The 22,683-nt window shown below is 52.3% G+C and overlaps 3 protein-coding genes and 1 long non-coding RNA gene across 7 annotated transcripts; 2 read left to right on the forward strand and 2 right to left on the reverse strand.

Annotated features, from left to right (window-relative positions):
• Nucleotides 1-1,322: 1,322 nt before the first annotated feature.
• Nucleotides 1,323-4,160, reverse strand: LOC148182674 (uncharacterized). The gene is made up of 2 exons (XR_015774370.1): nucleotides 3,811-4,160; nucleotides 1,323-2,011 (listed from the first exon to the last, which is right to left on the reverse strand). It is a non-coding gene; the product is annotated as an uncharacterized LOC148182674 (long non-coding RNA).
• KYAT1 (kynurenine aminotransferase 1) lies at nucleotides 2,582-13,068 on the forward strand. 3 transcript variants are annotated; one of them, XM_005527246.3, is made up of 14 exons: nucleotides 2,588-2,725; nucleotides 4,180-4,301; nucleotides 6,864-6,922; nucleotides 7,872-8,022; nucleotides 8,277-8,426; nucleotides 8,779-8,865; nucleotides 8,962-9,090; nucleotides 9,416-9,536; nucleotides 10,205-10,281; nucleotides 10,506-10,595; nucleotides 10,940-11,126; nucleotides 11,295-11,371; nucleotides 11,531-11,617; nucleotides 12,035-13,068. In XM_005527246.3, exons 2-14 carry the CDS (start codon nucleotides 4,218-4,220, stop codon nucleotides 12,101-12,103), a joined length of 1,368 nt encoding a protein of 455 aa, XP_005527303.1. In that variant the 5' UTR covers nucleotides 2,588-2,725; nucleotides 4,180-4,217; the 3' UTR covers nucleotides 12,104-13,068. The 3 variants fall into 3 exon arrangements, 2 of the variants coding, with proteins under 2 accessions (XP_005527303.1, XP_087921793.1); XM_088065667.1 differs by lacking the exon at nucleotides 2,588-2,725 and adding an exon at nucleotides 2,797-3,164; XR_015774369.1 differs by lacking the exon at nucleotides 12,035-13,068 and having other exon boundaries at nucleotides 2,582-2,725; nucleotides 10,940-11,151; nucleotides 11,531-11,545.
• Nucleotides 13,069-13,802: 734 nt separating this feature from the next.
• Nucleotides 13,803-18,420, forward strand: SPOUT1 (SPOUT domain containing methyltransferase 1). Its single transcript, XM_005527245.3, has 12 exons — nucleotides 13,803-13,863; nucleotides 13,967-14,009; nucleotides 14,099-14,218; nucleotides 14,485-14,644; nucleotides 15,483-15,572; nucleotides 15,683-15,732; nucleotides 15,892-16,022; nucleotides 16,412-16,484; nucleotides 16,858-16,956; nucleotides 17,554-17,656; nucleotides 17,954-18,101; nucleotides 18,207-18,420. The coding sequence occupies exons 1-12, from the start codon at nucleotides 13,816-13,818 to the stop codon at nucleotides 18,279-18,281; spliced, it is 1,140 nt and encodes a 379-aa protein (XP_005527302.1). The 5' UTR covers nucleotides 13,803-13,815; the 3' UTR covers nucleotides 18,282-18,420.
• A 488-nt stretch (nucleotides 18,421-18,908) lies between these two features.
• On the reverse strand, nucleotides 18,909-21,341 carry ENDOG (endonuclease G). 2 transcript variants are annotated; one of them, XM_014256365.2, is made up of 4 exons: nucleotides 20,835-21,341; nucleotides 20,242-20,351; nucleotides 19,268-19,572; nucleotides 18,909-19,152 (listed from the first exon to the last, which is right to left on the reverse strand). In XM_014256365.2, the coding sequence occupies exons 1-3, from the start codon at nucleotides 21,324-21,326 to the stop codon at nucleotides 19,290-19,292; spliced, it is 885 nt and encodes a 294-aa protein (XP_014111840.2). In that variant the 5' UTR covers nucleotides 21,327-21,341; the 3' UTR covers nucleotides 18,909-19,152; nucleotides 19,268-19,289. The 2 variants fall into 2 exon arrangements, with proteins under 2 accessions (XP_014111840.2, XP_005527301.2); XM_005527244.3 differs by having other exon boundaries at nucleotides 18,909-19,572.
• Between the last annotated feature and the right edge of the window lie 1,342 nt (nucleotides 21,342-22,683).

The following is a 22,683-nucleotide window of genomic DNA, read 5'->3' on the forward strand; positions in this document are numbered from 1 at the left end:
GCGACATGGGCCCAGCGCCATCTTTGTACAGGGCGCGCTCCATAGGGGGCGGGTGGGAGCGGGCGGAGTGAGGGCGGCGGCGCCATCTTGGTACCGGGCAGCGCTCAAAATGGCGCCAGTCTTAAAGAAGCCTCTTCAGCTCCAGCCTGAGAGCAGCTGATTGCTGTGAATTTTGAGGTGCCTGAGAAAAGTGATTCACTGGTAGTTATTTTTAACTTGTCTGACGCAAAGGAGGACACTGTGCAGCATCATTTCTTTTTAAATTCATAAAGGATGGTTCAAAGGCATTTGTTGTCATTTTATTAGTGTACATCAGGCGGTTCCGAGTGGTTAAGTGCAGCCAATTTTAACTTGTATACACCAGTGATGTCTGTAACAATAAGTGTATATGTGACTTTCTAGGAATGTTATGAGTCTTGGCAACTTCCTGTAGCCACAGGCACAGGACCTATACCAGAGGAGCTGGGATCCCAGTGCCAGGACATAGCACTGTAGACTCTTTATCAGCCCAGTGCAATAGCTGTTTATTTATGTTTTTTTAACTCAATGCTAATTAAGAACTGTTCATGTCCAGATACATTTGTTAAATTAAAATTACCTGAAGAAAAAGAGAGTTGTAACTTCCCTTGAGTTTTACAGTAAGAAGTACAAGGTCAGATGTGTCCTTTACATGACCAGCATGTTATAAATGCAAAGGCAAATTTGGGTTAAATAAAATAACAATTTATTATAAAACAATTTTTATAAAAAAATAAACAATGAGGAAAAACCACAATAAAATAAACAGCGCAGCGCTGGGTGGACAGGGGTCTATACCCACAGGTATAGGTGTTCCCAAATCCACGAAGGAGGGTAGACTGTCCGGGGTTTTTATAGGGATTTTGTGTCCTGAGGCCAAATTCCAGGCAGGCACCATTCACCAAGGGTCCTTGATTGTTGGAGGAATTGATTTCCTGGCATTGGAGAATAGAGTCAAATAGACGTCCGGGCAGAGTCTCCTCATATGTAAAGAAGTTCTGAGTGTTCCTTGATTTCATTTTGGTTCAGGCCATCTGGATGGGATGGTTGGATCCGGGTTGGAGCTGATGGATATCTCGGCTGGACTTTTTTTCCCTTTGTCTGCCTGATTGCTTCCCCAACAGTGGCCTGCAAGGCGGGGTGTTCAGGTCCGGTGATGAGTATCTTGTCCGAGCCCTTCCCTGTCAGCCTGATGGCCCATGTCCTGTTCATTCTTTTCCGTTGATAGGCGCCGGCTAGGATCGTTATCTCTCGAGTGGGAATTCGCGACTAGATCTGGGAAGGACTTGTGGGCCACACCGTACTTTATATTTTATATTATTATCGCTACAAATATATTTATTTAGATCTCTACGAATTTTTATAAGTTCATTTATCACAAGCATGTAAAGGATCTGACCTCATCCAGAAATTTCTGCTGAATTTCAAGAGGGCATTAAGGTAAAATTTCATTATACTGTTAGACCAATATAACGTCTAAATCCTGAAAGAGAAGGTGGAGGCTTGTGTCCATCCCTTTTTCTCCCTGCTCCTCCCTGCCCACCTCTTTTTTTCCTTGCAGGACCTTTTGCCCTCACATCCACCCTGACCCAGTTCAACTCATGGACCTGATAAAATATTAGCCCCTTTTCTGCCAAACTGGTTTTTTGCTAACATATTTAATCAAACAAGCTCAGTTCAGGGGCAAATAACAATCAGGGAAGGCAAAAGGCTGGCAGAGGACAGAGCAGAGAAAGCACAGGGGAAAATGCCGCTGAGCCATTCGATGGCTCCGGATGTGATGTGAACATTCTTACAGAACCAAGTTTTCCTTCCATCTGTTTGTTTCAGTGTTTGAGTTAACCAGAAATTTAGAAAACAGTTTTCCTCTCCCTGCAGACATTCTCTCCTGCTTAATCACCTCAGGGATGCCTGTGGGATGTCGGGTTGGGATTGGTAACCTTTGGCACAGCAGATGCAGCTGCTTCCTCTCCCCATGGCTCACTTTTTCCTGCTGTGAAAGGGAGACACAAATTATTCAAGAGACTTACACGACCTGACTCATCGGTGCAGGTCAAGCCTTGTCACAAAAGTAAGAGGGAAGAGAGGGCAGTTTTCTCTCAACACCTCCCGGCAGCAAACTCTCAAACACCGATGGAGAGCTCGGCTCCCACATCCCCGCACTGAAAGCGATGCTATCCCTGCCCGGCCACCCACAGCCCAGGGGTCGGGCAATGCTGCAGGATCTGCTCTAGGTTGTGTCGTGGCAGGAGGGCCTTACGCTTATCCCTTCCCTTCTCTAATAATATTAAGACCGCAGGATGAAATTTTGGAGAGGATTTTGACTTAAAAATTAATTTCTCAAAACGACAGAAGGCTTAATTCAAAGGGAAATTCCCTGCCATTGCCATGCTAAAGTATTTACAGCCAAACCACAAAAAATATGCCGCTATGGTTATGCCAGCATGAGCTTCCACCTGAACAACAAGCTGGGTTATTTCCCCAGGCAGCCAAACCCGCGTGAGCCCACAGAGCCTGCTCCCGGTACGCTGCTCCCCAGCAGGGCTGCAGCTGCAGCGCTGCTTTCCTGCGGCCCCTGCGGCTCCTCCCAGGAAGTGCCAGCCGCAGCCCAAGCCTTTCGGGCAGAGGAGAAGGCAGGATGTGTGCCAGGGCATCCCGGGCGGCTGTGCCCGGCTTTGCAGCGTAAAGCAGCGCGGCCCAGCTCGATGTAAGTCGGTTTTGTCCCCGCTGTCGCTCTGGCAGCTGCTTTGTCCCCAGCGTCAGCTCCTGCTGGCGCTGCTGCTGCTCTCGCCCTGCGCCCGCCCCGGTCCTGCGCTCCTCCTGAGGCACATCCAGGGACAGCCGTGTCCCCAAAGCCTCCCGGGTGCACCCCCGAGCTGCCGGGGGGCGGCTTGAGGAGCACCGGGATGGAGGAGACGGCTGCGACCCGCGGGCTGGAGGTGGTGAGTGACCAGTCCCCGAGGTGACCTTCTGGCCGTCACCTCCAAAATCCGCTGCTCAGTCCAGTGCACCCTTCCAGAGTGCGCGGAGTCCCGGTCGGCTGCTCCCCGCTGCTGCCCCCAGCCTTGTGCACAGCTCTTACACAGCTCTGCTGCAATCTGATAAAGCCTTTTTTACTGCCACGCTTTGGTTCTGTCCCCTGCAAGGTAGGTCCCCTTATTCCAGGACTCCAAGGTGGAGATTTCATAGTCATGAGAAATATGATGATCCCATTTTTCCATAAATTGTGCTATTTTTTCCCACTTAGAAAACAGATGTGAAACCCACTGGTCTTGGCTGGCAGCTGCTTTGCACTTTTTTTAGAAATAACAAAAAATGCAGACACGGGGGACTTGGATCCTGCATGTAGGGATGGAAAGTGCCCTTAGGAGTATTGAGAGCTACCTGTGGGCTGATCAGCTTCAAACCTCTTTTAATTAATATTTTGGCAGATTATTCATGGCTGGTCATAATCCAGGTGCATGCATCCTCCAGCCTCATTGCTTTTATCTCAAATACTTAATAAAACATTCACTTATTTTAGTTTAAAAACTGCATGTTTAAGTAATGCTTTAGAATAGTTGAAGGAACCTGAGGTGAAGGAACAGGCTGCATTTTAGACACAGAAATTAATTTGTTTGGGGCCTTGAAGGGAAGATAATCTCCAAAATAATTTTAGCAAGAGAAGGTGACATCCTGTTAATTGGAATAAAACTTGTGACTAAACCAGAGCTGCAGCAGCTGAGAGGCCAGAGATTCTCGGTATGGGCCGGGAAAGTGCTGTTAGGGAGGAAGGGCAGAGGTAAGAGTTACCTGGGCCCAGTGACACTGGATGGGGAGCTGATGCTGAGTACCAAATTCCCAGAGGATGTCCTCTTGCTGGTGTCCGTACCACTCCCATCAGTGCAGAGGAAAGTGGGGGAAGCCTGGATTGGGAGAGAGAAGGCAGAAGTTATGGTTGCCCTTGTGATCCTGATTCTGTGTGTCATGGGCACAAAGTACAGCCCCAGCACTGCTGGACATTGCAGTGATGACATACAAAGCAGCTCGTTTTGCCTTTTCCTCTCTGTGGCAGAGCAACCTCAGCTTTGGGTCTGGGCCTGCCCCATCCCAGGTACCTGTTTGCTTTAACCCTGTGGTGAAATTGTCTCAGCCCTCTCCTTTGTCTCTGGGGAATTGCAGGTCTGTGTCTGTAGGAGTGAGGCAGCAGGAGCCGTGGCATGCTCAGGAGAGTGGGACTGTCCCTGCGTCACTTCTTGCTGGGGAGGAACAGCAGTGCTGGACATAGCTCCTGCTCCAGAGAGGTATGGAATGCCCAGTGGGACTGTTCCTGGCTGGCAGCCTGCACAGGGCAGCTCACTTTGGCAATAAGGGCAGACTGACCACGTCAGGAAAAGCCACTTTGGTGCAACTTCCTCTGTACCTCCTTATTTCCAGGGCGTGTGTTTAAAGGATCCTCATAAGTAAGGGGATATCCTTCAGAGAGGGGAAGGCTCCTTTTTTGTGAGGTTGCTTCATCTGATGGTCTCCACTAGAGCCTCTTGGCTTGCAAAGTACTTGGAAAATATCAGCATTCCACTCAGAGATCCCAACATGTAGAGCAAGGGAGTCACACACAATGGAGTCAGTGGTGGAAGTCTTCTTCAAGTCTTCTGCACTGGTACTCAACTCTCCTGTGTGGCTGCCAGGCAAACTCCACCTTCTCTCTGGGGACCTGAACAGGCTGAAACAGATTTGAGGGCTGCATGGTCCTGAGCCTGTGTTGCTTTCCAGCAGCATTACACACAGGCTGAGGATAGGATGGGGTGGAGAGGACATCAGGAAAAAAAAAAAGTATTTGTTATTTCTGGTCCTGAAGCAGACAAAACCTTTCATCAGACCTGGGAATTTCAAGGCTTAAGGCACCTTCTTCCCACTGATCCCCATCACACTTGGTCATCTGTTAAATTCTCTGACCTGCAGCAGCCCCACCTTGCAAGAATAGCACCAGAGCTGTTAATATTTTACCTCCAGATATCTTTTACTTCCCAAGCCATAAATCCTTTTGCTCCCACCCAAATCAGCTCAGGCACCAGGTCTTTTGACTGAAACAGCCATGAGCTTGTGCAGAAAGAAGGGAGGGGAGGGGAGGAGAGGAGAGGAGAGGAGAGGAGAGGAGAGGAGAGGAGAGGAGAGGAGAGGAGAGGAGAGGAGAGGAGAGGAGAGGAGAGGAGAGGGGAGGAGAGGAGAGGAGAGGAGAGGAGAGGAGAGGAGGGGAGGGGAGGGGAGGGGAGGGAGGGGAGGGGAGGGGGGGGGGGGGGAGGGGGGGGGAGGGGAGGAAGGGGAGGAAGGAGAGGGAGGGAGGAGGGGGGAGGGGGGGGGGGGGGAGGGGAGGAGGGGAGGGGAGGGAGGGAGGGGAGGGGAGGGGGGGGGGGGGTGGGGGGGGGAGGGAGAGGGAAGGAGGGGGGGGGGGAGGGAGGGGAGGGGGGAGGAGAGGAGAGGAGAGGAGAGGAGAGGAGAGGAGAGGAGAGGAGAGGAGAGGAGAGGAGAGGAGAGGAGAGGAGAGGAGAGGAGAGGAGAGGAGAGGAGAGGAGAGGAGAGGAGAGGAGAGGAGAGAGCTTGCCCTGAAGCCAGTGACTTCTGCTTGTCAGTGGCTGGCTGCCTGGCACCAGGGTGGAGCAGAGTCCACCTGGTGCCCTCTGAAACACAGGGCTCCTCTGCAGGGTGTTTGCAAAGATCTCTGGTAAGGGCTGAAGCTATATATAAATCTAAGAACCTCAGTGAAAAATATCCTTGGGGAACTACCCAAATTCTGGTGCAGTGATGTGGGAACAGCAGAGCACAGACCCCTGCACATCCCAGCTCTGCATCTCACCTCAGCTGCTTTCACATGCCTTCCTTGTTCCAGTTCAAATGTATTTTATTTACAGTAGTGACAATGTTTTTCTTGACTTATTGCTTCAGGGCTGCCCTCCTCATGCCCCCATGCTGGCTCTTTCTGGTACACTGAGCATCATTTGTCTCCAGTTTGCAGCCCCTTCCCTGTCTGGGTACCTTTTCCCTGCTCTGCTGAGTTCCTAAATTCTGTCTGCCTCTTTTCATCATCCTCGTTTTGAATTCCCCATAAAGCACATCTAACTTTCTCCCACTGTGCTTATTCAACTGGAAGGAGGGTTTTGCTTTCAGTGTTTCCTCCTGTCTTTCCACTCCCCTGAGCCATGATGTACATGGAAATTACAAACCAGTCACGGCATGGTACCTCAGTGTCTCTGTACATCACACTGACCTCTGTGCTCTGCTCTCTCTTACCTGTACCTAGTTACTGCTTGGGTTTGACATGGACTTTAAATAGAAAACCACACATTTTACAGGATCTAGAGCAAGCCCCCCCACCAAGCACTTCATCAGGACAGAAGAGTATCTACTTCTGCTACTTCATAGAGCAGCATGGAATAAAGTAGTTTGTTCTTCTAGGAAAGGGGGTATTTCATGGCTTGTAGAGTAAGGAGGTCCTTCCCTTGAAGATGGAGAGGTTATGGAAGGTAAAAGCCTGAGGTCTGGGGTCCTTGGCCTGGCTGTTAGAGCCCAGCTGAGCTTGAGCCCATGACTAATCCCAACAGGTAATGAGGTTTAAGACACTGCTGTTTCCCCAGGGAATGTACAAAAGCTTCTCTTGTTCATTTGTTTCCCCAATTCTTGTTGAAACTTGTAAGTGAAAACAGAAACCACTGCAACAGTATTACTGCTCTAAAGTCAGTCAGGAACAGTCCATGAAGCAATATTAAAGGGCACACCTTCTGTTGGGAAAAACTTCCCTGGGGATGCCACAGCCCCTTTGTGGCCTCATTTAAAAGCTTCAAACTCACTTTCTTTCTCACTCTCTGCAGGCAAAAATGTCAAGGCCAGTGCAAGCTCGGAGGCTAGAGGGAATAGATAAAAATATCTGGTGAGTTAAAAGAATTATCTGGTTTACCCAGGTGGTAGATGTGGTTTCAGGTGTCCTAAAACCAGACTGAAACCACAGTAGCCACACAGCACAGAGCAGAAGTTTCTGCTCAACTGCTTTGCATGTGCTCAGGAAGTACATCAGAGTAAGGTTTTCCCAGAAGACTTTACTGTGGGTCAGTTCTGTACCTGCAGCTCTCACTTCATGATGTATCAGGTGTTTTGCACCACTGGGCAGGCAGAAGCATCACCCTCCCTCTGACCCATCCACCCAAATGATCCCAGTGGCACACAAATCTGAGCCAAATATTTGCTGCACACTGGCTGCAGCCTGGCACCTGCTCCAAACTTGCCTTGGGGCACTGAAAGCAGAGAGGCAGGTGAAGGGCTGCTGCAAATGCCACTCCCATCCTGCCAGGCACAATGTGGGATTGGGAAAGTTGCATGCTGGAAGAGTAGATTTAAATGGTGTTTCCCCAAGGCCCTGCTATGCCTGGGTTCAAGCCACAAACTGCCAGTGAGCTGGCTCTGGTTTGGTTTGAGATGAGCAGTGAGTACAGCCCACCTTGCCCTCTGCAGAGGCCTTCACAGTGAGTGAAGGTGGAAGTGAGCTGCTAAATTTTGCAGAGCTGGTATGAGCTTGAAAACTGCCAAGTCCCCTCCTACTCGGTCCAGTGTGATCAGAAACACCACAGGCTTTCAGCTGTGTCCACACACTTGACCACAGGAGCTGTTTCCTGAGAGAAATCCAGTGCAATAGTTCATCATCTTTGGTTTAATTGCAACAGGTCTGAAATGACCTGTGCTTGGTCCTGCCTGCCTGTGAGCAGCAGGGTGGCTCTGCAGGAGGGACACCAACCCCACCCCTTCCAAAGGGATGCTGTGAGCAGACCCGGTGCCAGCACACTGCTCAGACCCTCTGAAAATGCTTTTGTTTCCCTTCTCTCCAGGGTGGAGTTTGTAAAACTGGCTGCTACCTACTCCAAGGTGAACCTGGGCCAGGGCTTCCCCGACTTCCCTCCACCAGACTTCCTGACGGAGGCGTTCACGAAAGCCCTCGGCGGGGGGAACCACATGCTGCACCAGTACACCCGTGCCTTTGTGCGTGGACAGATCTCCCTCCCCAGCACTACTCCCTCATTTCCCATCAGTCTTGGCTGCTTCAGAGCTCATCAGGCAGCAATAAACAGGAAAAAACATGAGGCAAAACTCTCATGCCCACTGTTCCCAGTAACTCCCTGCTTTACTGGGATGTTTGAAGCAGCTGGGCTGGAAGAAGGGCTCCCCTTCCAAAGGTTCATTCTTGGTTTAGGAGTCTTCTGCAACCCAGTTCCCACCCTCCTCTCACCCCACAGGGCCACCCGCCTCTGGTGACAGTCCTAGCCCAGTTTTTCGAGAAGCTGCTTGGACGAGACCTGGATCCTATGACAAATGTGATGGTGACTGTGGGGGCATACCAGGCCCTGTTCTGCTGCTTCCAGGCTTTAGTGGATGAAGGTGATGAGGTAACCCAAGATTAGGGCTTGTTGCACTGGCAGCCTTCCCCCAGGCAACCTGCAGGCTGGTTTTCATTGCCCTTTTCCAAAGCAAAACTAGTTTTATGCCCATTCTGCAGTACTTGAGTTTCCAAAGGAAGAATTATTTTGCTGCAGGGTACCGCCTCATTTCTGGATAAAGCAAATTAACCCTTTTTGTCCTGAGTGGTGGTGTCCTTCCTGACACTCCCCACAGGCAATGCAGGTTCTCCATTACAGTAATTAAGGGGTTAAAATGTCCTGTCCCTCCCATTGCACTCTGCACTCCTCAGGGAAGGTCTGAGCAGGACCAGGAGGATGCTGACATGTTCCTTTCTTCAAGGTGATAATCATTGAACCCTTCTTTGACTGCTATGAGCCGATGGTGAGAATGGCTGGTGGGACACCTGTGTTTGTCCCTCTGAGACCGGTGAGTGGCTGGAAAAGGGAAGAGTCACAGCAGTCAGCAAAGAGGTGAGTGGTAAACAAAGTGCAAAGCAAACCAAGATTCCCGTGTTCTCTCTAGAATCCTCCAAAAGATGGAAAGTTGATGTCTAGTGCAGACTGGCAGCTGGACCCAGCTGAACTGGCTTCTAAATTCAGTGAACGGACAAAAGCCATCGTCCTGAACTCACCCAACAACCCTCTGGGCAAGGTAATGCTGCTGGCCATGCTGGGCTTTGGAAGCTGCTGGGGTGCTGCAGCCACATTTGCAGTGCAGCAGTGACTCAACCTGCCTTGCACACAAGGGAAGTGGGTGTTGTGGGGGCTTCACATGCTGTGCTCAATCTTCTTGGCTCTTTAGGCTCTTTTTAGTCTTTTGTGCCAGCAGTGCTTTTGCCTTGTTAGACCACTTCAGCCAGCTCCTACCCACCCTGGCATGCAAGATGGTGCCAGGAGGATGCACACAACCTTCAGGGACAGGCAGGGGCTCAGAAATGCTCCTGCTGTAGCTCTGCCACACTCTGTGCCTGCTGCAGGTGTTCAGCCGTGGGGAGCTGGGGCTGATTGCAGAGCTGTGTGTGAAGCACGACGTGCTGTGCATCAGCGACGAGGTGTACGAGTGGCTGGTCTACGATGGGAAGCAGCACATCCACATCGGTATGGGGCTGGGCTGGGCTGGGCTGGGCTGGGCTGGGCTGAGCTGGGCTGGGCTGGGCTGGGCAGGGCTGGGCTGGGCAGGGCTGGGCATGGGGATTGCACTGCACTCCTGGAAATCTCAGGAGCTGCCTGCATTCACAGCTGTACTAGGCATGAATCCCCCACTGGAGGTATTTTGCTGCACTTCAACCTCAGCCTCCAAACCAGCTCCTAAACAGAAGCTCTGACTTCAGAGCCAGTCAGAGGAGAGATCTAGAACAAAATGGCTCCAGTGAAACTCCAGTTTTTTTCCTCCATGCTTTGTAAAGCCACAGTTTTCTGAGTGTCTCTAGTTTCAGGAAATCCATTTCAACGTGATTTGAGCCTGTTCTTCCAGTTGGGAGTAACATGCTGTCACCCTGATGCAGGGTGATGGTGCTTGGCATCTCCAAGAGCCCCTGGGGCTGGGTACATGACTGTGAAAATGCTTAATTAAAAAGAGATGCTCTTGAGGAACCTGGCTGCCTGCTTGGGATGTGCTTTGAGGCTCATCCAGGTGAAAGATGTGCTGTGAACACAAAAGATCACTGTGGGTTATGGTGGACAGAGAGCTCCCACGTGCCATTAATGCAGCCCAGAAAGGAGCATGCTGAGCTCTGCCATTGGGGCTTCTCTCCTTTCATTGCCAGCCAGCTTGCAAGGGATGTGGGACCGCACGGTGACTGTTGGGAGTGCTGGGAAGACCTTCAGTGTCACTGGATGGAAGGTGAATATCCCATGTGGCCCCTTGTTGTGTCCCTATCCCTGTCCCTTTGCCATGGCACAGCACTGGGGCCACGCTCAGCTTTGAGCCTCAGGGTCTGAAAGTACCAGAGGTGCTTCATGAAAGTTCTGTGTTGAAAATACAATGAAACCAGCACAGGCACAGAAAGGGGAGCCTGAGCAGGTACCCAGAGACTCAGCATCTTCCTCCTCCTCTCCTGGCCACAGGTGGGCTGGACTGTGGGACCTGACAGGCTGCTGCAGCACCTTCGTACTGTGCACCAGAACTCAGTGTACCACTGTGCCACAATTGCCCAGGTAAGGCAGCTCCCTGCACCTGGCCCTGCAATTCCCAAGCCCTCAGAGCAGGGCTAAGAGATGGTCCTTTTGCCCACAGCTGACCTGAAAGGCACACAGAAGTGATTTGTGGTGCCCTGGAGAGACTCCTTCCTTTCTCCCTACAGTTGCCCCATGTCTGGGAGAAAGGGGAGAGTCCAGCCTGCCTGGGGTATATTCCTTATCTTGCACTGACAAATCTAAGGGGCAGTTCAGAGGGGGTGGAGGCAGAGAGCTCCCTCATCACCTGTGAATTGCAGGAACTTCAGTTCCCAAGAAGGCCTTGACCATCTTCCTACTGGGCACTGGCTCCTCTCTCCTTCCAGGAGGCCGTGGCTCAGGGTTTCCAGAGGGAGCTCAGGCTCTATGGAAAACCAGAGAGCTACTTTGTCCAGCTGCCCAAGGAGCTGCAGCAAAAGAGAGACTGGCTGGTTCAGAGCCTGGATGGTGTGGGGATGAAACCCATCATCCCTGAGGGCACCTACTTCCTGGTGGCAGACATCTCCCAGTTCAGTGAGTCACCTGCAGTGCTTCCCAGGTGGGCTGGGTGTGGGGGGTGGTACTGGCAGGGACAGGAACCATCATCAAAGCAGGGGTGGACTGCATGTTCCCCATCCAAGCTGCAAGGATGAGGCACCTGGCAGCTGCCCCAGCCTCTGTCCTGCTGTGCTTCTCCTGCAGAATCTGATGTCCCTGATGTCCCCAACTCAGATGAGCCCTACGACTACAGATTTGCAAAGTGGATGGTCAAGAGCAAGGTAAATGGGTCTGGCCCTTTCTGCTGTCTTTGGCCTGGGTGGGTTTGTGCCCAGCCAAGCTCGTGGCTGGGGGTCTGGAGTTCACCCACACTGGGGCACAGCAGGCTGCAGGCCAGCCCCAGAGCAGGAACCTCAGCTCCACCTGCTTCCCCTTCCCAGGGGCTTGCTGCCATCCCGCTCTCCGCTTTCTACAGCGAGGCCCACAAGAACAACTACACCAATTTCATCCGGTTCTGCTTTGCAAAGGTGAGATACGTGACAGCACTAAGGAAAGCAAGGTTGGGACTAATAATCAGGGCTGGTTTAATGAGAGAAATGCTAAGAAGAAATGCAGGATGCCTTGGGCGTTGGAGCCCCACCATGGCATCCCAGCTGGAGCAACCACTCCTACAGACCCATGAGCTGAGCTGGGGGCAGCAGATGTGCCAGGGCCATCCTAAACTTTGTCCCATCAGCATCCTACATTTCTTGGCCAAGGAAGGGACTCTCTAGGTGCCCCTTCAGCTGCCCAGTGGCTGTGCCTGTCCCATAGATGGCTGTGCTTGTCTCATACAACCTGCAATGCTCCAGAATGAGAAAAGGATTTTTGTAAAAAGAATGGCTGCAGTGAGGGGGAATAGGATTTGGCTGGGAGCCACTGACCAAACCTGTGGCATTTTTTAGGAGGAAGCTACACTGAAGGCAGCAAATGACATACTGCAAAAATGGAAACAGGAGAAAACCAGCTCCTGAATACACTGGGAAAGAACCAGGCTGTCCTTGGTCCTCATCTGTCCAAGCTGCTCTTCTTCTTCACTTGTCTACAAACTTGGATATGTTGTTACTTCAGTGCTTTCAACAACATATTCTGTCAAATTTCAGACTAATTTTTAATTTTTTTCCAGGCCCAGGGCCTTGGGAACATTTTCAGTCACTGTGAAATTATTTCAATAAGTGAGACTTTGTGTGCCCTGACAGTATTTGACATTTCTTACATGTAAAAACTTTGCTAATCAGTTCTGGGATGCATCCAGCAACACACAAGGTGAGGATGGCTCCTGCGGTCTGTCTCGCCACCAGATTCTGAAAAGGTGTTTCAGGACATGCCTTTAAGGCTGTGCTGGTTAGTGTGGCTTGTCTTATTCCAAAACCCCACTCAGGGCAGCATTTCCACCAGCCCTCACATTCTTATAGGACTAAACAGTATCACCAGCTATCAGTAGGGTGATTCCTATGATCCTGATGATTATAAACCAAATGAAATGACATTTCCCATCATAAACTATTTTCCCACTATTTTTTTTCTGTGCATCTCTGGGGAAGATGACCACAGAATTGGTTTGCCCTCAGGAAACAGGCTTTCACCAGTAGCCTGGCTATTGTGGAACCTTCCAAATTACTCCCAGTACATTCTCAGGGCTTGGCAGCATCATCCAGGCTGCGGAGCAGAACCTTCTGGCCTTTGACAAGTGCACACAGTGGCAGGGGAGGATGGGTACTATGGCCTTGGCTGCTCCTACTGCAGGTGGCCACCACAACCTCCCACCCAATGAGCTGGTGAGGTAACATGAGCAATTCTGGAGAGGTAATTATTGCATCAGTGTCGATTTCAGCCTGGATAAGAGTGTAAAACATCAGCCACGCAGGAGTTACATGCAACAGACTGTGCAATGAGTGTTTGTAGCAGTTAAATTATTAAAGTGGAATTACTGCAATCATGGAAGAGTAAACGTCTCTGTAATGACTGCAGGACTGATGGAGCTCTCCTTGTGAGCTGCCTCATCTGTACTGGGTCCTGTGATGGTGGCTACTCGTCCCAGTCAGGCTGGTGGGGAGAGCTCTGTATTGGGCTGCAGCTGGTGACAGCAGTCCCCTTGGAGGCAGAGCTGCATGGGCCAGCAGGAGGGAGGGAGGGAGGGAGGGAAGGAGGCAAACAGCCACCTATCTACCTGCCTTTCCTGGTGTTATATCTCATCTGCTTGCTCAGCCTGGCTGGCTGAGGGTGCTGCTGAAAGCCCTTTTGCACCCATGTATGTGCCAAACATGGAGAGAGTCACAATCGCTGAAACAGACAAAGAACCGTGCAATTAGATTGTTAACATGAAGACTAATTGCAACACCCCCACATGCGTGGGCTCTTATCTAGGCTATGACACAACCTGCAAAGGGCAGGGTGCATCTACCTATCGTCCAGAACGCACGCAGGGGTTGTGCAAAGACACGCAGACGCGAGTACCGAGGTTTTACACCCCCACATGGGAATTGTGATTTTCCTCGGCTGCACCCAGCGCTGCGCTGGCCCCTGAGGTCACCCATCCTCTCCCGGAACGCGACCGACCCTGCTTAGCTCCGCTGCCGCGCGGGCCCGTTAAACGTCGGCCACGTGACGTGTTTCCTCCCCTGGGCGTGGCATGATGACTCCGACCAATCACCAGCGAGGGGGCGGGGCCGGCAGCGCGGGGAAGATGGCGGGCACGGAGAGTGGCGTGGGGAAGCGGTCCAAGGGTTTGGAGGTGCGCGGGGAGGTCCCGGGTCCAGCCCGCGACCCTAAGGGGAGCCCGGGGTGTGCCCCGACTCTGACGGGAGCCCCGCGGTAACGCGTGCTGTCCCCCGTAGGTTGAGGACAGGAAGGTGGACTGGCGGCGCTGGAAGCAGGAGAGTAAGAAAGGCCGGGCACACATGGGGGTTGGGGCCGCTCGGAGCGGTCACGGCGCGGTGTTTAGCGCCAGGCGCTGTTCCCCCTCCCAGGGAAAGCTGAGAAGAAGAAATGGAAGGAAATTAAGCTGCTGAAGAAACTGGATAAACAGCGGATGCGAGAGCTGGCAGAACAACAAGCCCAGACGCAGGAGGAACAGAAGGAGGACAGAGGTGATGCCGCTGTGATCCGGTGGGGAGACCTGGGTGGAAAGTGCTAGAAAGTGGCTTTTAAAAGGCAGTCAGTGTTACCTATCGATAGGAAAGGTATTACTTCATAGATCCGATGTAGATCATTTCACATGCCCAAACAGGCACGATCACTGTGCAGCAAACCACTGCACTAGAAATCTTTAAGAGAAAACGTATGATTAAACCTAAGAAACAGCAGCTGCTTTTCCCGCAGCACAAGTGCCCAGCGGCTCTCTGCCTGTCCTTAGGCCGTCAGCACACGCTGAGCGTGGCCCTGCCCGGCTCCATCCTCAACAACGCGCAGTCGCTGGAGCTGCGCACCTACCTGGCGGGACAGATCGGCCGCGCATGCGCCATCTTCTGCGTGGACGAGATCGTGGTGTTCGACGAGCACGGAGAGGATGTGAAGTAAGGCGAAGACTGAAGGAGAGCGTGCTTAGATTAGATTTTAGGAAGGGATTTCTTCCCTGTGAGGGTGATGAGGCCTTGGCATGGCTTTCGCAGAGAAGCTGTGGCTGCACCGTCCCTGGAAGTGTTCAAGGTTGGACAGGGCTTGGAGCAGATTGGGATAGTGGAAGGTGTCCCTGCTCATGGCAGGAGTGGAACAACACGATCTTTTAAGTTCCCTTCCAACCTAGGCAGTTTATGTGATTCTGAAGGAAGAGCCATCGTGTTCTGCACAGTATTTCCTCTCAGCTTTCTGTTCCTTCACTCTTTTATTAAGCCAAGTCCAGGAAGGAACTGCATGTACCTCTCCCTGGTGCCAAGATTATGGGGACCACTATATCCCAGGGAAAAAGATGTTGACTTAGATCATTTATCACAACATGGGGTTGACAAAGCAACAAGAGGCTGAGTCTCCTGTACCCTTAAACCTTGCTGTGGAGGGACAGGACATGCCCTGTATCCTTACAGAAGATGCTTTGCTATCCTTCAGTTTTTCATTTGTACCTGTATCTGAGTTAACTGGCCAAGACACGCAATCCTGGGGCGTCAAGCTCAGTAGCATCCAAATACCATGTCACATTAATACACAAAGATCAAAAAACAAAACTGAAAAAGATACTTGGCTTATGGAGAGAGTTCCAAGGATGAGTTGTTAACAAACTGCCTCTGAAGCAGCCCTTTTACAAGGGTTAGAGGGGAGGGATGTGCTGCTATTGTCAGATTAAGAAGCAAAGCTTGGGTTTCTGGAGACCTGACCAATCTCATGCTGAGTTAACAAGCTGCTTGCTTTCACTTTCAGGAGTGTGGAGGGGGATTTTGAAGGAATTGGGAGGAAAGGCAAGGCTTGTGTGCAGCTGGCTCGGATCCTGCAGTACTTGGAGTGCCCTCAGTAAGTTTGCTTTTCTCTATACTCAGCTCCTTCAAGTCAGAACAGGGCTAGAATTGAGATCCAGATTCCATAAAAATACCTTTTCATCTTTCACCTTTCTCTGGTGACAGGTACTTGAGGAAATCCTTTTTTCCGAAACATGCGGATCTGCAGTTTGCAGGTAAGATGGAATTGTCTCTCCTTTCTGAGCTCAGTCTCATGCTTGGGACGGCCAGGACTTTTCCCCAGTTCAGTGCTGGACCTGAGGAAAGAGCAGGGGAACACCTGCACCTACAGCTGTGTTTTCCCTCCAGCACCTCTTTGCTCTGTGCTGTTCTAGGGCTGCTCAACCCCCTGGACAGCCCCCACCACATGCGGGTGGACGAGGACTCGGAGTACCGGGAGGGCGTTGTGCTGGACCGGCCAACAAAGCCAGGCAGAGGCTCTTTTGTTAACTGTGGGATGAGGAAGGTGTGTCTGTTACCCACAGATGCCAAAACAACTTTCCTTGTCTCCCTGACAGATTTGAAGCGGGTAGGGTGGGTGTTGCTGGGTTTATGAAGGCTGCAGTGGGCTGGCAGGGGGTTTAAGGCTGTTGTTGTCTTGTTCTTTCTGCCTTGGCAACATTTGTGGCTTCCGAAGCCCCAGCAGGCCCCGAGCATTCCAGCAGGTCATTGCTTTACTGCTGAACCTTTGAGAAGCAAAATAAGCTCCAAACTTTCAAGCCCTTAAGACACACAGAGCTCCTCATTCCAGCTCCAGGCCAGAACAGACCCCCACTTCCTCAAAGGATTCCCTTCTTTCCCCACCTTTCCCAGTCCTTTTAGAGTGTCTGGTGCTGATGGTCACTGTCACTGCAGGAGGTGCAGATTGACAAACAACTGAACCCTGGTCTGCGAGTCACCGTGCACCTGAAGGAGCCTCAGAATCCAGGTAATCCATGGCTCCAGTAGCATCTGCAAACTTCAGTCCTGCAGCAGCTGGTCCTTCCATATGATAGGTTTGAACATGTTGAACTAGTTCTGCATGTTCCCTTCACTCCATACAGGAATTTAGTAACACTGTTACCATTGCCTCCCTCAATAACGGGAAAGAATTGACATCTCTTTGACCAGCAATAAACAGCCCAAACACACTCAAGCTTTCCAGAACTCGCCAAATTTCCAGAATACTTTTTCAGATTCTGGAAAAAGAGAGGGTGATGTTGCACAGCCAGTCAGTGCCCTGTTCCAGGAGAAACTGCTGGCACTGGCTAGTCAATCTCACTAGATCACAGGGGCTGTTAAACCTCTTTGATTTCTTTCAGAAGCCAAAGTGCAGAAAGGCACCGTGGTGTCCTCGCACCATCCCCGGACAGTCTCAGGCTTGTACTGGGGTTACAGCGTCCGCCTGGCCTCCTGCTTGAGTGAGTATCCACAGAGATTCTCTGTCTGGGCTTCCTCACCAGTCTCAGGCTACTGACTCATGCATCTCTGTCCTAGAAATCTCCTTGTCTGAAGGGCAGCTTACACATGCAGCCAGCAGCCTTGTGGCAGTCAAATTTTAGGGCTGAAACGAGGCATGAACTACCCCAGCCACCCTCCAGGACTCTGCCCTGTAACCTTCACTCACCATTGCTCCAAGTGGAGCAAGAGCAGGAGATGGTGCCCTTCTCTGTTTCCATGGTAACTGCATCCCACTCATTCACATCAGAGCCAGAAGTGGAATTTGAGTTCAAGAGACCTGGAAAATTCTTTTCCTATCTTCTGGTTGATTTGACCTTGTAGGAAGACTGTGAGCTGTTAGGGGGCGGTCTCTGGCACCTGTCTTTAGCTTTAAGGAAAAGGATGCGGGAGACTCTTGCAGCAAGGGAATTATGTAGGAAAGAGGAGTCATTTTGTCTCCAGATGCACTTCTGGCACTGAAAACAAGTCCTTCTGCCAGCACTCAACCATGGAGTGTTTCAGCCTGTCCAGAAGGCACATGGGACACAGCAGCAGTAACCCCAAACTCTGTTTTCCAGGTGCTGTCTTTTCTGAGTGCCCATTCAAGGAAGGCTACGATCTCTCTATTGGGACTTCAGAGCGGGGCAGCTCCGTGGACCAGGTCACTCTGCCCTCCTTCAGGTTTGTGTCCTGCCTGCTTGGCCCTACTCAGAGCTCCCAGTGAGGGTGGTACAGGCAGCAGAGCAGGGGAAATACCCCAGAACAAGGTCGATTATTTTCCTGTTTCTCTGGAGTTGGTAGCAGGGACTTGACAGTCCCTGTTGGGGACTGTCAGTTGGCCAGATGCCGTGGGGCTTTAGTGGGGAGGCAGCTGCAGTGGGCGCCATCAGCAACAGCTCCCTGCTTCAGCAGCACACAGGAGCTTGGACACAGACCTAGACAGTCTGCCCTCTCACCCTGTCCTTGTGCTCTCCCCAGGCATGCCCTTGTTGTGTTTGGAGGCCTTGAGGGCTTGGAAGCTGGGGTTGATGTGGACCCAAAGTTGGAGGTCACTGACCCAAGTGTCTTGTTTGACTTCTACCTGAACACGTGTCCCAGCCAAGGCAGCAGAACCATCCGGACAGAGGTAGGGCTGATGGTACTGGCTGTGCACAGGGCAGTGCTGGGTGTCTGCCTGTGGCAGTGACACACATGGCCCAGGTGTGCTCTGACTGGCCTGGTTCTGCTGCAGGAAGCACTGCTCATCTCTCTCTCTGCACTGAGACCACACATTGAGGAGGCTGTGAAGACACCCAGAGACAGCTGAGGGAATGGAAACCACTGACCTGCCCTTGGGGAGGTGGCTCTTCAAAGGTGGGGTGCTGGGCAAGTCACTGCAGGAGCGCAGCAGGACCAAGGCAGTGAGACTGGAGGTGGCAGTGCTGCCCAACCAGGCATTCACTGCTGCTGGGAGCAGCAAGTCTGTGCCCTCCTGCCTGCATGTCCAGCCAAGGGCTGCTTGCTGCTTTCCAGCAGCTGGCACAAGCCTGGCAGCAGACTTGGTCTCAGCAACTCAGACATCTGGGGTGGGAATAAAGCAGTATGGAACCTCAGTTGCTGTGAAATCCAGGTGTCTCTTGGTGTAGGCACACTCAGTGCCTCTGGAGCTGTAGCCTTCAGACTGAAATAAAGTCTGAAGCTGTTCTTGCCTCAGCCTGACTTCCCCCAGCCCACCTTCAAGGCTTCATCCTTACCAACAGCAGGAAGGGCTGGAGCTTCAATTGAGCCTCAGCACTAAAACACATCATCAGTCTGGCTCCATCTGTGAAGCCTTAAGCTCTGCCTACAGTGAGCCCAGACAGGAAAGCAGCTGGAAAAGTTGGCTCCATCCTCCCCTACTCCTGCTGAGATATTCAGAGCTTTGGTGAGAGCAGATAAGAAACAACCAATACCATGGGTGTTCAAAGCTTTACTGCTAAAAGCATCTTCTGAAAAAAAACAATGGTACAGTTCTTCGGCCACAGGAAGGCAGGAACTTCTCTCCTCCCTTGGCACCCATCTTGCTCCCTTCCTTCCCTGCTAAACAGCAACAGTTAGTGACTTCCCTTTGTGCCTGAGTGAGCCTCACGCAACTCCAAGGCAGCAGTGGTGCCCTTAAGCCTCCTTAAGCTTGACCACTCTGGAGACCTGTTGTGTGTCTGTGTTTCAGTTCGGCACAAGGGGAAAGGTAGAGAGAAGCACATGTTTGAATCTGAATTCCCGCATTTACAACTGCACAAGGAAATCATTCTGCAGGTGACTGCCAGTCCCTACCTGGGTTTGTTCTGGTCAGGGTTCAGTGCTTTCCAGCTGTGATGGCTTTCAAGTTACTTGTTCTCCTGAGGATGTTTGGGACAAAGAGGAGCCCTGAGGCTCGCTCAATGCTCTCAATGGGAACCAGGAACCGTTCCAGGGGGATTTTATCATCCACAGGGCTGTTGGGCATCACGTAGGAGCGCAACTCAATCTCCCCACTCTCCTTTTCCAAGATGAGCACCTTGAAGAAATGGGTGGGGACAGCCACGTTGTTCTTCCCAATCACTTGGTACTTCACATACATCTTCCCATCAGCCTCCATCCTGCACCAACAGCAACATCCCAGGTTATCTCCTAGTTTGGTGTCACTCCACCCCCTCAGTCCTCCAACACCCCCTAACTAAGCCCCCACCAACACAAGGCAGCAGCTCTGCTGTAACAGGACTTTAAAGCATGGCTGGGGCAGCAGCTATGTGACATGGTGAGGGTGAGCTGTGCACTGGGGCTGCTCCCACATCCCCTCCCTGCTGGCTCTCTTTAACAGACTTTCCAAGCTATTTCTTGCTACTGAAGAGATCTCAACATGAGACATCTGTTCTTTGGTGCTATGTGGAGATCTTTGAAAATAAAGCTGTGTCCTTGAGTGGAGAAGCAGTCCATGACATTGAACCTGAAAGCTTTATTCTGCAGGGATGGGGTCTGCAGTGTAATGTGGTAATCAGATCATCTAAATTGTTAAGGACTGCAAACAAAACCAAGATGGTTATACTGCAGCTCAAGAATCCTACTTGACTCATGAAATAATCATCTAGATGGGAAATACATAAACTAATCCTAATCCTAAAGTACCTTTCCACAGAACTTCTGCACAGCTGGTCTCACCTACTGAGAGGGCCCTTAGTTGATCCCTCGTGTCTAGTCCCTCAGCCTGTTTTCCTTTGCCAGCACGAGGCATCTGCTGGGTGCCTGTCCAGCTCAGCCCTCATGTTTACCTGGGCAGGAAGAGGGGTCCTGTGCAGACGTAGACATTCCTGTTGTTTCTTGCTAAGCTTCTGCAGTACTTCTCAAGGTTATTCCAGGCATTCTGGTTTAGATGAGGATTCTAGAAACACAACCAGTAGTCAGTTGCTGGGGTATTTCCTCACTGTTCAGAGTAACACCACCTGCCTTTTCTGTAACACATCACACAGAGAGAGCCCCAGGCACTTTCCATGTGAGATCTCCACTATCACCTCTGTTTTGCCAGCTGTGGTGGCCTTATTTGCACACCCAGCACGGAAACCATTGCCTAAGGCTGCAATTTTTTGCAGGTGTTCATCTACCTATTTAATTCTGCTCCTGACAGGAGCTGCACTGAACCGGGCCTCTCTTTCTTGGCTTGACAGGCACACAGGCAGGTGCATTTGCCGGATCCCCGTTGTTAAATTTAGCAGGAAACACGGCACCTCCGAGTGACTTTGGCCCCTCTCTGCCTGAACTGCTGCAGACACAAACACAGCGACGCTCCCGGAGGGTTTCCCGCAGGGAGCAGCGTCTGCCCTTGAACGCAGGCAGCTCCGGCTTCCCCCGCAGGCTGGGGCCGTACCTGCGGGGCGATGTTGCTCAAGTAGAAGGTGTCCCGCATGGCCTTCTGGCTCCACTTGTGGTTGGCGGCGGCGGCCAGATGCCCGCGGTCGAAGCCGCTGCCGCGGTAGTCGGCGTTGGTGGCGCGGTGATACTCGTGCACCGAGTCGTCCTCCTGGAAGTCGCAGGCGGCGCGGTCCGAAGCGCCGCTGAGCGTGTCCCGGTTGAGCTGCTCGATGACCCAGAGCGCGCTGCGGCTCCGCGGGTCGTAGCACAGCACGTAGGACTCGCGGCCCCGCAGCTGCGCCAGCCCGGGCAGCCCGTACTTGCTCAGCTCGGTGCGCCCCGAGCCCGGCGGCGCGGGCAGGCTGGCCGCTGCCACGGCGGGCAGCACGGGCAGGCGGGCCAGCAGCCCCTCGGCCGCACCGCCCCGCTCCCGGTGCTCCCGGCGGGCAAGGGCCGCCCCCAGCCCCGCGCCCACCGCCAGCGGCAGCACCCACCGGGCCCGCAGCATGGCCGTTCCACCCTGAGGCCCGGCCCCGCCTTAAACGGGCAGCGGCTGAGCCCCGGGCGGCCGCGCTGATCCGGCGGCATCGCCGCTTTAAGGGGGAGCGCGCACAGCGCGAGCGGCGGGCGCACCGCGATCCCGGGCCCGCTCTCCTGGGCGGCTTGGGACACAGCGACCAGCCAGGGGAACGGCGGAGCGGCTCGGGATACGGGCACAGGGACACAGCGACCAGCCAGGGGAACGGCGGAGCGGCTCGGGATACGGGCACAGGGACACAGCGACCAGCCAGGGGAACGGCGGAGCGGCTCGGGATACGGGCACAGGGACACAGCGATCAGCCAGGGGAACGGCGAAGCGGCTCGGGATACGGGCACAGGGACACAGCGATCAGCGAGACGGGGGGACGCGCGCTCCCACCGCCACCGAGAGCGCTCGCAGCTGCGGTGGCACCTGTGCCAGGTGTTCCTGGGGAAGGCAAAGCAAAACCAGGAGATAGCGGTGGAGGAGCCAGGCTGGTTCTCCAGGGCTCTCCGCAGCTCGCTGTGCTGCTCTCACGCCTATGGACACCGCAGCTGGAACCCGGAGCAGCCCCAAGTCCCACTCACACCAACAGGAGAGGTTTGCACAGACATCCGTTTAGTTAAAGGAAACGTTATAAAAATAGTGATTGAAAAAAGCATAAAAAAAGGTTTTAGAGTGATGAAATATTCACTACACCCTTTTCTGGAAGTTCTTCACAAACAAAGTGGAAAAAAAAAAGTGTTATCTGTTCCTTTCTTTGGGGAAAAGGCATTTTAGAAGACTACGCCAAACACTAAAACAAAGTCACTGACATTCCTTAAAGAAAAACAGCCTCTGATTCCCAAACACCCCAGACTCCCCCAAAACAACTTCTGGCCTTAATTTTGCTCAATGCCAAAGTATGAATAATTCAAGGTCAGGTCACAAAATTCAAAGTCTCCAAAAACTCAGTGGCCACCACCAGCAACTTGATCTGCCTCACTGGCAAAGCCACAAAGTTCTACCAAGCTTAAACTCCAGTGAGGTACAGGTAGAGCAGCTCTCTCCTTCCCAGGGAAGGCTCATCCCACATCCAGGAGTGTCCTGTTTTCCAGATGAAGGGGATTTCCCTTTCCCCTGTCTGTCAGTAGTCCTGCCTGTGAGGAACACATGGTAAGAGCTACTCAAATATCCTCTGTTCAAGCCCCTGTGAGATAAAGGGTCCCCAAGGAACCCCAGACTAACACCTCCCACCCCAAAGATCAGCTCTTTCAGCAGGTCAGGATTGTAAGAAACCAGAAGCGGAAACATCTCAAGGCTGGAGCAGGTGTTACTTGGCCACACAAGCAAGGAAACACCAGTA

Source organism: Pseudopodoces humilis, chromosome 22 (genome assembly GCF_049639895.1).
Source record: "Pseudopodoces humilis isolate 2021_Gansu_Grassland_sample_001 chromosome 22, ASM4963989v1, whole genome shotgun sequence".
In the NCBI taxonomy this organism is placed as follows: Eukaryota; Metazoa; Chordata; class Aves; order Passeriformes; family Paridae; genus Pseudopodoces; species Pseudopodoces humilis.

Bases quoted from the DNA above. Each gene is read 5' to 3' on its own strand.
- KYAT1 (XM_005527246.3), top strand. From the start codon at position 4,218: ATGCTCAGGAGAGTGGGACTGTCCCTGCGTCACTTCTTGCTGGGGAGG. The intron at 6,923-7,871 runs GTGAGTTAAAAG...CCTTCTCTCCAG, and splicing joins GGAATAGATAAAAATATCTG to GGTGGAGTTTGTAAAACTGG. The intron at 9,537-10,204 runs GTATGGGGCTGG...TTTCATTGCCAG, and splicing joins GAAGCAGCACATCCACATCG to CCAGCTTGCAAGGGATGTGG.
- SPOUT1 (XM_005527245.3), top strand. From the start codon at position 13,816: ATGGCGGGCACGGAGAGTGGCGTGGGGAAGCGGTCCAAGGGTTTGGAG. The intron at 13,864-13,966 runs GTGCGCGGGGAG...TGTCCCCCGTAG, and splicing joins AGCGGTCCAAGGGTTTGGAG to GTTGAGGACAGGAAGGTGGA. The intron at 18,102-18,206 runs GTAGGGCTGATG...GTTCTGCTGCAG, and splicing joins GCAGAACCATCCGGACAGAG to GAAGCACTGCTCATCTCTCT.
- ENDOG (XM_014256365.2), bottom strand. From the start codon at position 21,326: ATGCTGCGGGCCCGGTGGGTGCTGCCGCTGGCGGTGGGCGCGGGGCTG. The intron at 20,352-20,834 runs GTACGGCCCCAG...TTGTGTTTCTAG, and splicing joins TGAGCAACATCGCCCCGCAG to AATCCTCATCTAAACCAGAA. The intron at 19,573-20,241 runs GTAAACATGAGG...CTGTTGGTGCAG, and splicing joins GGACCCCTCTTCCTGCCCAG to GATGGAGGCTGATGGGAAGA.